The 14,096-nt window shown below is 34.4% G+C and overlaps 2 protein-coding genes and 1 long non-coding RNA gene across 3 annotated transcripts; all 3 read left to right on the top strand.

The window, feature by feature from the left end:
• Positions 1 to 1,637: 1,637 nt before the first annotated feature.
• LOC136753118 (uncharacterized) lies at positions 1,638 to 3,020 on the top strand. The gene is made up of 3 exons (XR_010817397.1): positions 1,638 to 1,878; positions 2,303 to 2,403; positions 2,553 to 3,020. It is a non-coding gene; the product is annotated as an uncharacterized LOC136753118 (long non-coding RNA).
• A 4,901-nt stretch (positions 3,021 to 7,921) lies between these two features.
• otos (otospiralin) lies at positions 7,922 to 10,318 on the top strand. Its single transcript, XM_066708959.1, has 4 exons — positions 7,922 to 8,036; positions 8,210 to 8,275; positions 8,870 to 8,893; positions 9,902 to 10,318. Exons 2-4 carry the CDS (start codon positions 8,215 to 8,217, stop codon positions 10,084 to 10,086), a joined length of 270 nt encoding a protein of 89 aa, XP_066565056.1. The 5' UTR covers positions 7,922 to 8,036; positions 8,210 to 8,214; the 3' UTR covers positions 10,087 to 10,318.
• A 948-nt stretch (positions 10,319 to 11,266) lies between these two features.
• Positions 11,267 to 13,911, top strand: cops9 (COP9 signalosome subunit 9). Its single transcript, XM_066708960.1, has 3 exons — positions 11,267 to 11,437; positions 12,062 to 12,134; positions 13,657 to 13,911. The coding sequence occupies exons 1-3, from the start codon at positions 11,375 to 11,377 to the stop codon at positions 13,692 to 13,694; spliced, it is 174 nt and encodes a 57-aa protein (XP_066565057.1). The 5' UTR covers positions 11,267 to 11,374; the 3' UTR covers positions 13,695 to 13,911.
• Positions 13,912 to 14,096: the final 185 nt, after the last annotated feature.

Below are 14,096 nucleotides of genomic sequence, written 5' to 3'. Positions count from 1 at the left end.
CACTGTATTATTTCTGATTAAGTGCTGCTGATTGTATTCATTTTAAAGTGATTACATGTTAAATAATAATACTTCAAGTGGGGTACAAGTGTTTTAAATTAAGCCGTAGATTCAGGCTTTAAATAAATGTCATACTAGTGTGTAAAATATATAGGTGTCTATGCGCCATCTAGTGTGTGATAACGGCAACATATTTTGAAGAAATTGTGGACGCTAAAGTGAAACATTTTATTTTGTGTTATGAATATAATATACATATGTAACTAAATATAAAGTTACTATGTCATTCAGTTTAAATGTTGGTGTTGCAATTAGATTTAGTACTACTATCTTTTTTCTTTGATTCCTACTAGAAGTTAATTTATTTTCAGCTGCTAAATGAGATCTGTAAATCAGTACACAGTATACAGTACTGTGCAAAAGTTTAGGCAGGTGTGAAAAAATGTTGTAAAGTAAGAATGCTTTCAAAAATAGACATGTTAATATATGTATCAATTAACTAAATGCAAAGTGAGTGAACAGAAGAAAAATCTACATGTGCACAAATGTACTCTACACATCAAAGGCATCATTTATTTATTTTTGAGAATTTAGCTTCCTCTTGCCAACTTTATTATGTTTTTAAATTGTCCGAGTGTTAAATATGACTGATTGTGGCCATTTCCATTTGATACAGGAGATAACGGTAAACAACATGCTTTCAACAAGTGCGGATCTGCGCACAAGAACCCGACCTAAAACATTAATATTCCGCTGCTCAATTACATGGGGGCGGTGTCTTCACTGCCAAATATATTGACTGTTTTTCTAAACAGTCAATCAGTTTACACAATTGAGGGGCGAGCTGGCAAAAAACAAAAAAACAAAAAACAAAACCGCACATAGTCGCTCGCCTGGCGTGCCCACCTATACGGCTCTCCGTGCCACAGGTTCGCCATCCCTGGTTTAGGATGTGGTTTGCCATTGTAACCTAGACTAATTTGCACACATTGGTGGCAAACCAGTGGCGCTCAGCGAGCTACAGACTATAACAAGCACAGACACACAAACAAAAGGACAGTTAAAAAGCCGGTGAGACAGAATACAAATTGTAACCAACCTGACTGCAAATTTTGAGTCGAATCCAAATTGTATACGGTTCTCAAATCATCTATGAAACTACAAGCATAACTTCTATCAACCAACTATATTGTGATGTTAACAATTATTACGACAAGCATTTCGCCTATAAAACCTTTTTGTTTTCAAATAAAGTCAGTAAAAGTACACTATGTTAAAATCAGACGAAGCCCTTAAAAAGTAGCGGTTAACAAAACATTAGGGCTACACGTTGCAGAACAGAAAAGACGTTTTTGCAGCAGTATTGAAATGAAGCATATGATTAAAGAATGGAGTTTGATTAATGTATTTATAACTTTATTTTTCATTTGTTTTAGACACTGCTTATGCTAGCTGATAGGAGCTCCAGCTGTGCTCTCCACCATGAATGTCCGTCTTAATACGAACATAAGAGCCTTGACCGGACAGCTGTCAATCACAGATTCGCCATATTTTGTCACTCGTACAAAGCGATTTTAATCACCTGTTGATTTATTTCCGCCTCTCCGAAAAGTTGCCGCGGTGAAACTACGCGGCCAGAACATGTCAAGTTACAAGTCATTACAAGTTTAATGTCCTTGTGTAATTTGAAATTGCTAGCACGCTGCCAAACGGGTTTAACTTCCGTATACGGCTTAAAATTCAAGGATTTCTATTGGCCCGATTTGTGTACCTGGCTGAAGAAGAGATGAGGTTGGATGGCCAATTGGTTAACTCTGCGTGTGCTTTCCCGGGACATTGAATGGAAGTAAGCAATCATTTTGTTTAGTGACGGTGAATGTAAGTGAAACATTTATTTAATCTTCTAGTCTTCTTTAACTTTATGGGAATTTTATAGCAATCACCAATAATCCGTTATTATTGAAACGTTTTAACTATGTCAATATGTTAACATTTTAGCAGCAGTAGCATTATTTATGTAGTTAGTAAATGCATGATTCGGTGTAGCCTACATCACTGTTCGACCTTATGATGCTCAACCTTAACCCTTTATTTCTTCGTATTGTGTATTATTTATTAGAGCGTTAAAAAAAAAAACTAATAGGACTCGTTTTACAAGTAGTATTTGTACTTATTCCAAAGGGTTACGTGATCATTTCACAAACTACATTATTTTAAATGAATGAATGAATGAATGGATTGGTTAATTATACTAACGATGATGATTAGGCTATCATTGGTATATACTGTTTTTGTTTTACAGGATGGATGGACAACAGTACAGTATGAAATGTAAAATACTGAGTATCAGTGTGCTAACCTGGACCCTGGCTTCGACAATGTTCATGCACTGTCATCCTTTTGGTAAGCTAGTGAAACACTAGGAATTATTTCACAAAACCATTACTTGCTGACAAATTCATATTTTTTTACCATAATTGTGTAATAATGAAGAGACATTTGATGCTTTGCAATTTGTGAAAACAGTGTTGATCATTTCTGTTCTCTTTCAGTTCTCCAGGCTGGGCACAATAAGTGGCTGGCAGTGGCAGCTCCTGGCAGCACTACCAACCTGTCCACTGGAGATGGGGTCCTGTTTCCTGTGACACCTGAGGGGGATGACTGCTTTCAACTTGTCTTGTTGTTTAAATCCAACAGGAAGATTTTAACATGGTTTTCTAATAATGGCAATTCTCCAATGATTTTCAGAAGCATGGATAAAGAGAGAGTGGTTGTACATGATAATGGCTCCATATATCTAGACAATGTGCAGCTGTCAGACAGCGGTCCGTATGAAGTTCACCTAACTTATATTTCAGGAAACCCCAAACCACCTACCATTCTAAAGTTTAATCTACAGGTATTTGGTAAGTTTGAAAAGCACTGTGATTTGTACTTTTGAAAGACTTAATATTAATTTTGTTTTTATTTAAAATTGTTTTATGGTGATTATAAATCACTCGATGTGTTAATAAATAGTTTTTACAAAAAATACACATTTTACAAAAACATTTAATATTGTATAATGTATAAAGTACATTTAAACTTAAGTGCAAAATTCAAATCAACTATGTCAAATAAACTAAAATCCTGGCTACTTCATGCCTCAAGATTTTAATTTTACTGATATTGTGTATAGTGGAAGATACTAGAGGTTAGGTATGAAACCTGGACACATTTTTAAGCTCACTGCTTCTGAGAACCTTAAAATTGATATTTATTATTTTAGTAGCCCTATGAATGCTTCTATATAAAGAGACTAGCTAAGGAGGTCTTCTGCAGAAGTCATGCAAAATACATATCACACAGCCATTATAAGATCCTGGAATATTTTATCATTCCAGAGTCTCCAAGCCCAACATCTCAATGGAGTGTTTGATAACTAACATCAGTGTGTGGTGTCACAGCAGCCAGGGCAGTAATGTGTTCTACCATTGGGAAATCCCTTCCTGCAGCAATGAGAGCTGTGTTCAGTTTGGACAAGTGATGGTGCTGGACAGGCTGCTTACATCTGAGCTCAGATACAGATGCACTGCCAAGAATCCCATCAGTGAAGCAACAAGTGAGCTGCTGGTAGTAAAAGCATGTAATGAATATTCAGGTAATGTGTTTTGTTTAAGAACAATGATTTATCCTATACTTAAAATTAAAAGGCACAAAATCTCCAATATTATGAAACATACAAAAATAAAACAAGTGTTTTATTTTGGAATGACATTCTACATCTTTGTTGGAATGTAAAGCTTTGCAATATCTAACCTGCCTTTAGGAAGTTTCTTGGGAATGTATCCGTACATTCACGAAGGCATGTATTCTAACAGGTCTCTGTATTATCTTCCTATATTTCAGGTTACAGGAGCTGGCTGATATCCATGATATGTATTGTAATTTTTGTCTCATGCATCGCAGCCCTCATCTACATAAAGAGGAAAGTCAATAAACCTAATCAGGATAATTATTATTGAACTATAAAAACTGCTAATACGCTCAGAGTAAGAGAAAATGTGAAAGGGGAGGGCTGTGCATAAATATGTCCGTTTTGCAGTTCACTACTGAGGGGTCTGCCCTGTGCTGCTGACCACACAACTTGTATTTTTTCTGTATTTATACTCATCTGTCTGACCGAACCATGACTACAGGGGGTGGCTAACCTTAGTCCTGGAGAGCTGCAGGTTCTAAAGGCTTTTGTTCCATTTAGATCGTTAACTGCTTAATTGTGGGTCTTAATTCTGCAAAATGCCCCTGTGTTCAAGGTATCCAATGATTGGTAAGAGAGATCTAGAAAACCTGTAGTATTGTGGCTCAAGGAACAGGGTTGGCCACCCCTGCACTACTAGCTTGCCTGGCACAGCCACCTTCATCACCAAAAGTGATATACTACTGCCTAGAACTGAAAAAATAAGAATTATTTTTTGTTCAACCTGAGAAGTAGATAGATAGATAAATAGTAGATAAAATAACCTCCTGCAAGAGATGGATTCTTTAGTGCAGTGGTCTCCAACCCTGGTCCTGGAGAGCCCCTATCCAGCAGGTTTTTGTGGTCACCATTTTATAAACACCTGGACACATTTAATCCATTCTGAACAATTAAGCAGGTGGTTTGGTAAATTCAGTCATTTAGAAACTATTGGAGAAATCATCTGAATACCTCCAACCTGAACCCTTAGTTGTGTTGCTTAATTGATTAATTACTCCCATGTGTTCCCAGTATGTATAAATTGGTGATTTAAGGTGACCTATACGATTAAGTGGATTGGGGCTCTCCAGGACCAGGGTTGGAGGCCACTACTTTAGCAATTTATCAGAAAGATCAGCTTCGAAGCCACAGTGGCAGGAATCTTATTATAGTTTATTATATTTTCTTCCATCTACCAGATTCTTCACACACAATAAAGGAAGCAATTATATAGCACTAATGAACATGATTAGATGTCTTTTGATTACCCTAAACTGATGCCAATTACTTAGTTCATCTTGTTGTTTTAGAGACCCAGGTGGCATCTTTAAGTTACAGTTGCTTTAACAGCAGAATTGTACTTTTGTAAATTATTATTAGCAGTAGTAGTGGTGTAACATTCGTTATGAACAATGCATTGGTGCTGTCTGTATTAATTTGACAAAGTTTGCATTCACTTTTGAAATACTATTAATTGTACATAGTTTAATATTGTTATGTTATTGAAGAAATAACATATATAGATGCCTTTCATACATGCAATGATCTGTAAATAATTAATCAGTCAGTTTTCTATTTAAAGTCTTTTGAAAAAGCTTTTGTTTTAATTTAAATTGTGGATTTATTTTTAAATGAATAAATGTCTAAATGTGTACCAGGTTCTTGTTATAGCAAACTGTAAAGTTTTGATTGCACTGCATGGTCATCTCATTTATTTTATATTTCAATTTGACTTTATAGACATTCGTAGAAAACCGAAAGCATACCAAGAAAGGGGTGTAAATCTGGATCATGTCAAGAAAACCATTTATTTCAGATCATGAAATCTTAAAACTGGTGACTAATAATTAATAAGCAAACGGAACAGAAACTAAAATGATATTCCTATCAAAATGTTCCTTTTTATTAATGTTATATATCATTGAGTTTGTTGTTTTTATGTTTTTCATATTTGTGAATTGATTTTTTCCAGAGTGCCTGGAGTAAACCCACGTGGACAACATTCAAATTCCACACAGACAGGTCCCCCCAAGCTGGGACTCAAACCCAGGACCCCAGAGCTGTGAGACAGCAGCGCTAACCGTGCTGCCCTTTTGTAATAACACTTTTTTTTGTTTTTAATGATTTAGCTGTTATTCATACATATCTATGTATACACTACAGGAGTGAGTTCAATAAATTGGCTATTCCAATATGTTTTGCAGAGAACTGTGTTTCAAATGTTATGAGATCTACAGCAATGCCCAATGATGTTAAATTGTACTGTACTCTATTTAAAATATGTATTACCAGTCCATGTAGGTTAATGTGCAATGGTTTGGGGGTGAAATAGAAAGCTCAATCTTAACCATTTTTCCTTTTGGATTATATATTTTTGAATTGGTGCACACAGAACCTTTGTACTAATGGCACATTCAGTGTGCAGTAGAACATGAACTTTCTTACTGCTGTCTGACCACAAGCTGTTGAAGATAGAAAGCCTTGTCATTTCTAACCCAGAGTCTTTTTATCCATTAACAAAAATGCCCTTTCACAGATATTTACACAAAACCACACACGGATCGCAAACCATTTCTTTACTGAATTCAGAATTCTTGTCCATTCATCTATTTTATTTAAAATACAGAATGCAAAACAATTAGATATCCTTAGGAGAGCTGTACGTATTATAGCATCTGCAACTCCAGCTAAAACTGAGTGGAGACTTTTGCTATATCAGTCCTTTAAGGGGCTGGGTGGGATTGAGAAAAGGTGACATTAATAATCATCACTTCTGAAGCTATAAACATGAGATGCCATTCTGTTTTCCTCACAGTAATTCTGGCAAATGTTTGGGTAAGCATGTCTGATCCATTTTTTTTACTGTTGGTCTAATATCTAAAAATGTTTCCTCTTGTGAACACATACACACACACCCATACATTCCATATATAAACAACATCAGCCTTGCCAGGCTGCAAGATTTATACAGAGCTGTCAATTGTATATATATAAAAAAAACATCTTATAGACACTGCTTATTGAAACATTTCAGTGGGTGGGTCATTTTCACTTTTAGGTTGAACTTAGTGCTTATACATTAGGTTGAAATGTCCCTAGATGGGTACTCAAGGCTCTTGTATAACCTAAAAAAGTATTGTTTTATTCTGTCACAGAACTCAAACAAATGTACCAAAGGAAGAATGTGACGTGATGGTGGAAGATTGCATTGGACACCTAATTTACTTTTCTGATGGGTAACAATGGAATAATCTTTATTTCAGTTTTGAAATGATGACAAACTTGTCTGCAAAGCTTCATGTCCATTTGAATGTAATATATTTCCAGTACTCCAGTGAGAGGCCGGCAGTGGCAGCTGCTGGATCCACTACCAATGTGTCGGCTGGAGATCAGGTCCTATTTCCTGTAATACCTGAGGGGGACGACAGCTTTGAAGCTTTAAAGCTAATGGGAGGAGTGAAATCTTTTATGGATATTGGCGCTACTTCACCCAGCAGCTCCTTTTCTGGTTGACTGGAAAAAAATACTTGATCCTAAGTCACATTAAACTGACAATTGTTGTTATCTTTACTATCTGATGAGGAAATTAAAAGCAAGAGTGTATGTTTCCATATTTGTACACAAGTCTCCATTGACCTTTACATTTGAGAACCTGTTGCAAAACCACAGATGAGAACTATGTACCTGTTGATGACTATCAACCTGAACTGTTACAGCAGCCAAGGCTCAACTGTCTTGTCAATGGAGAAAAAGACTGGTCTCTAACCAGATTCACCACACTATTGGGCAACTCCTGGTTTTATAATGGATTAATTTATGGATTAATTAGTTTAATGGAACTAATGAATGTAACCAAAGCACAGGTAAAGGAGTAATAACTGACTCTGAAGGTAACAGAAAACAGAAATCATCAACTAAAATACCCTCTTTAAAAAACATTGAGTTTCTTTGATGGATGTATAAATAATATTAGACTCTAAGGCTTAGATTTTTTTTTTAAAGCAAGAATAAGGAAATAAGGAATGATAAATGATAAAATAAGGATTTTTAATAAGCAACTTCATTAGTCTAAGGCTATTCGCAGCAACTTTTGTTATATACTTGTATATATAACTAATATTTTTAAAACTTTAAGAAAACCACAGATGAAGTGAAGGGGGAGGAGGACAACAGCGTGAGAAAAAAAAGAAAAAAAGTGACGTTTCATTCCTTTATTTTATGTCCAGCTTTAAAACTTGCCTGCACTGAACACAGTAATCCATTCAGCTCTTCAGAATTGCATTGATATTAATTTCCTTCAATTTAGAAGGCAGAAACACAGGTACAACTGCTTTAACATTTAGTTACATAGTTTAATGCATAGTGCTCATTTAAAGTATGTTAATCGCTAGCTTAATTGAACTGCAGCTATTGATAAATATGTAATTTACTTCACTATTATTTAAGTCAAAAGTATTATGTAAATTATCATGTTTTCATTCCGTTGCTTCTTAGGAAGGATGAAGTGTTACTTCTTCATTGGAATATTCTTCGTCTGCTTTTTGGTAAATCAATTAACTGGTAAGTTATTCTTCTATAGCATTTAAGTTAATGTGCAGTTAATGTGAATATCAATATAAGGAAATATATCAGTAGACAAACAGAAAAAAGCTACCTATTTTGATATTGAATAGTTGAAGATTTTTTGCCTGTTACTACTCTCTCTCTCTCTCTCTCTCTCTCTCTCTATATATATATATATATATATATATATATATATGATTTTAATAAAATAATATACATATATATATATATATTATGATTATTAAAAAATATTTATTTTAGAGTATGTTTTACATTTAATACTAGCCACCAATAAAATTAAATTAAAATTAAGTTTTTATTATTGTAAATTTCATCTTTATATATTAAGAGAGAAAAGTGTGAATTTAATTATAAGCAGTGCAGGGCAGAAAGGGCTCTTTGTGCAATTACTAATCTTAAAACCAAGCACACAGAGAAACCACAGTTTGACAGAATTTCTGGAAAGGAATGTTATATACACATTTTTAGTAAATCCCAAGAGGGGAACTTCAATTTTTTAACGTGAATCAGTTCTTTGTGAGTGGCAAGCTCTGAATGTTTTAATATATATGTTTTTTTTTTCTCCTCCAGATGCTGCAGTTATCCGAGAAGGAGGTATTAACACTTTTAAAAACAGTATTTTAGCAGTTGAGCAATTCCTCTTCTTTGGAATTAAATTAACTATATTTTGAAATTAAACTATTTAAGTGTATATAAAATTGATACAGGCTGTTTAATATATAGTGTCATATGCAGTAAAGTCACATGTACATTGATTATCTTAGACCAGTGGCTCTCAAACTGTGGTCCCATGCCTGGACTACCAGTGGTCCACAACAATCCTCCAGGCTGATGCAAATGCAAATTGAGCTGGAAAAAAGATTACATACATACATACATACAACATATTCAAGAATTGCACCATTGGTCCCATTAGGATGGCAAACGGGGAAGGATGTTGTACAGTTGCTGTTTTAGGGTTATATTTAATGGTACAATAAGATAAATGTCCCCGTTCCCCCTAAACAAATTATAGCCTTTTTTAAACTTATCTTTTTAATATATATGTTTTTCTGTTCGGGTGATATGAATAATTTTGTGTTACTGGTATTCAGAGATAATTGTATGCGTTTTGTCAGTAGGGGTGGTTTGTGGAAATATTTGCATTAGCTGAGTGTTCCATGGATCTAAAAAGAAACACTGTATTAGACCAGTAAAAAAAAAAACAAATTAAGAAATCAACAATGTACAAAACAACATTTGTAAATTAACTTTAAAAGTGCAAAGAGTAAAGAGTATTTGCGTAATGTATTATTTAGAAAATATGCACAATATAATTAAACGAATTATTTGACTCTGGTACATATGTATTGTGTAAATACAATCTAGAGTCATATTTAGCTCACAGTAAATGATATGAATCTGAGATAAAAAGTTACACTATAATAACCAAGAAAAATCTGCCATGAATTATGTTTTGTTTAATACCACATTTCCTTGAACTATTAAAATACAATTTACAATCTTCTAAAATAAAAGCAGCAGTACATAACAATGTTAATTGATAATAGTAAGCATTGTAAGGTGTCATATTAAGTAATGGCCTGTGTTGTCCTTTACCAGTTCCCTACGATGAAGTGCCTGCGCCACCATATTGGCCATACAGTACCACAGATTTCTGGCATTACGTGGAGTATTTCCGCACCATTGGGGCCTACAACCGAATTGAGGAGCTGGCCCGGACGTTTTTTGCTCATCAGCACCTGGGAGACACTTTGGGCTACGATGCACCACAACACGAGCATTAAAAAACAATCTGTTAAGCAGAGAAGCATTCTTAGAATAGAATTGCAGTTGTTGTGTAGGATTAGAACAAGTGTATACAGCTATTCTGCATCTCCATTGTATGTATCTATGTTTGCATATTATTAAACTGTTATCGAATGCAGGAGCATGGCCTCCAATGTAACATGGTAGTAATTTGAGTTTGCAGTATTAATAAAGTTTGGGGGAAAAAAATGCTTTTGTTTTATCAACAAACGCTTGTGTTTATGTTTAAATTTGGGACCTATGAAAACATAACAGTTGGGTGGTCATAATAGCCACCATTACCCAATTGCATAAATGTGTCACAATAGTCATATGACACACAACCAGAATGCAACAATTTATAGATGTTAAATTATTATTAGATTACACCGTGTAACATCTTTTTTTTTTTTTTTTTTTTTTGTTCCTGGGTAGTGTTATTTCCTAATTGCTTATGCCTCAAAAGATTAATCGTAAATCTCGAAAAACTACTCACTTCTAAATCCTTTGTAGTTATTTTTGCATTACTTTAGTATAAATACATGTTCATGTGTATTCATATGTTGTTTTTTCTGACTTTATGTGAACGAAAAGACACAAATTCGCCCGTCTTCTCGTTGGAAATAGTTACATTTCAAAATATCACTGTCCTGGTCACAATAGCAAAGTCCGTGGGGAATAATAGACATTTTCTATACTTTTGAGGCATACGCAATTAGGAAATAACACTTACTACCCAGGAACAAAAATTGTGTTACATACTGTGTTATTCTAGAGAACATGAAACATGTATTATGTTCCCGTTAGGGGGCACCAGTGTCGAATACTTACAACACAAATTTAACATCTCCAACAAGTTAGGAACAAAGTTATTTGAAAAGAATTAAATACTGAAATATTTTGCTCAAGTTTTATATTCCGCTGCTAACTTATTTTTCACATGCATGCAAAAGCAAACGAAACTATCAGGGCTGCAATATTATTTATCAAGATTATAACTTTAAAATTTCTACAATGAATGTTATTGCTTTCGAAATGTTAATAATAATACTAATAATAATAATAATAATAATAATAATAATAATAATAATAATATATCTATGTATTTAGACAGAGAATCTTTGTTATAAGTGTACCTGCAGTACTCCACTACTAACAGTCGCTCTTGTTTCCCCACGGAAGCATTTCTATGTAAGACAGGAAGTAGATTCAGACGATCAACAGCTCTAGCTGGAGTGTTTATTTGTGCTGGTATTAAATAAGTGAACTTAACAAAAGCAGATTATCATGAAGCCGGCTGTGGATGAAATGTTCCCGGAAGGAGCTGGACCCTATGTGGATCTTGACGAGGTTCATATTATTATTGTTTGATTCATTTTATGAATACCGTAATTTAAAGAAACTATTATGTCTGTCATATTCAGTTTGGTAGCCTTTTGAAGGCAATACGTAAAGTTGTGGTTTAATTTATATGTACCTATTTTATCATATAATAAGGGCAGGTATATTTTAGCGTATGGGTAGCAATTGAATAGGCGTCTACTATTGTATAAAACTGAAATGTAATTGTAATATTACACGTTGGCTATAGCCAGCTGTAACACAACAATTGTGTTTGATTAATTAAATTCAATAACAAAATGAGAATGATTGGCTCTGTTATGTGAAATTGAACAACACCAAGATCAAACAAACAGACGTCTGCACAAATTATATATTCATGAAGCAGGACACTGCTACTGCCAGTAGTTAACAGTAGTTATTAGTTAGTTAACAGTAGTTAACAATATTTGATTTGACTAGCATACAGTATAATTAAACATTACCCTGCTAGCATCAAATGCCAGCCAAGAGAAAGTGATGTAGCCTATTATTTCTGTTGTTTCCTGTTACATGAAAGCCTATTGGGTATCCTCCTTTAAGGTACCCTGAAAATGTGTAATGGATACGAATGCATTTTTTCAACCCTGACAGGCAGGGGGAAGCACTGGACTTTTAATGGACCTGGCAGCCAACGAGAAAGCAGTACACGCCGACTTCTTCAATGGTGAGGAACACCAAAAGAGACCGATGTTTCTACAAATCTATCTCTAACATTAACACATTACATAAGACTGTATACTGAATCCTTCTTCAAGCAGTATACCATGGTCTTAACCATCTTCATAAATCCTATATCAAAACCTCGACCAACCTGCCAAATGAAAACGTTAAACATTATTCGGTTTTTCGGTTTGAGTCTTCACAATGGAAAGACACAATCAAATATTGGATAAGTTACCAATTGTCTGGTTCGTTTAAATGTTGATATTGTACGGTTGCAGATCTTTTGGTGTTATCTGTGATACATTTGCACATTCTTTTGAACTCTCAGTCCTTCCATATTCAGTAAGAGCCCTGCAGTAGCAGCTTTTGAGTTTACTGCCACTTCTGCATCCACTATCTTGCTTCTGTAAGACCGGTGAAGTTGTCTCCCCTCCCCTCTCCCTTTTTTATTCTCATTTTGTTTTATGTGTAAACAAAGTGATTTGAATTTTATAATGTAGTGTGATTCCTGTCCTGGAGCTAAAAACATGAAAAGGAATTAATTGCGGAAAACAGTTCCCCCAAATGTCACACCAATTTAATTACGATGACCACTGTGCACCTTAGAGTTGGTAGAGGAAGGTCTAACATCTCTCTTAATGGATTCAATCCATATGTTACAGTATAGAGTGCTCATTTCTTTAGGGACTTTTCTTTGATTCCAAATTTAAATGTAGTCTTTTTATTATTTTTTTTAGTTTTATTTTGTGACACGTCCTGTCATTTAAGACTGACCTACTGCTTTTCAGATATGGATTCTAGAGTTTGAAAAAATGACCATGTTTTGGAAACAAAGCAACCAGCATTTACATTTTTTTCCCCTTCGTAAACTGCCTTTGAATTGTTCACTTATGACCTAGATGTAGTCTGATTATGAAAGCGGTAAAAAGGGGGGAAAAAAAGCAACCACCAACTGTAAAACATTTTACAGGCATTTATTAGTCGCCAGCTCAGCGTGGCTCCAAGCTTTGTAGCAGATTATCCTTTTTAAGTGGCCCACAAATAAGAACATGTGTCCTTCAAAATGCAGTCAAGCAGTCCATGTTTTACTGGGGGGTTCTGTGTGCGGGGGGGGGTTGGGGGGTTACACGTGGCTACTGTGTACCTCAGGATTAAAACATACACTGTATACACTAGCTCTTCATTCTTAAATTTAGTGCTGAATCATGATCATAGAGAATTTAGGATTCTTAATCAAATCAATCAGACACTAAACTTTTCCTATTTTTTCCTGTTAATCACGTTTTTCATTTTTTCAAGAGTTAAGCAGAAGAATGTGGGGCTTTTTTGTCTATTGTCTTAATGTGCTATTTCAGAATGGATTTTACAAATAATATGCAAATCAAAATAGTTTGCCAGAAGTGATGAAAAATGTCTATTCAAAACCAAACCAGATATCTTAGATTTCAGTACTGTACACTGTATTTTTTCTTGTCTGTTAAATTTGTTTCCTAATGTACTTTTATTTCTATTTATTTTTTCAGATTTTGAAGACCTATTTGATGACGATGACATCCAGTGACAAAACCCTGTGCACTGTACACATCTGTAAATAAATATTAATAAAACTGAACAGAACATTCACATTCATGATCAGACAACTAAATGGACAGTGGAGGGTTTTTTTTGTGTAAGATCTCAAATTGATGGGAAAAAATATATTTGGTATTCTTTTTGTTTGAACAATTGAATTATGTACAGTGTATTTTGTTTCCCAAATAAATGATGCAGAAAATAAATTGAGCCTTTTATTTTGCCAGATGTTACAAAATACTAAAAATTGCTAACATTCCACAATTTCAGTTAAAATTATTAGTCTATATCTTATTCTTGTCTAAAACTGTTTCAAACCTAGATTGCAGGGTTTGTATCTTTCAGAACAGCTGTATGCGTTAAGCTTTGTTTCTAATTATATGTGCAATTC

Source organism: Amia ocellicauda, chromosome 7 (genome assembly GCF_036373705.1).
Source record: "Amia ocellicauda isolate fAmiCal2 chromosome 7, fAmiCal2.hap1, whole genome shotgun sequence".
Classification (NCBI taxonomy): Eukaryota; Metazoa; Chordata; class Actinopteri; order Amiiformes; family Amiidae; genus Amia; species Amia ocellicauda.
The sequence above is the reverse complement of the archived record's forward strand: the minus strand, read 5'-3'. Positions and strand labels throughout refer to the sequence as shown.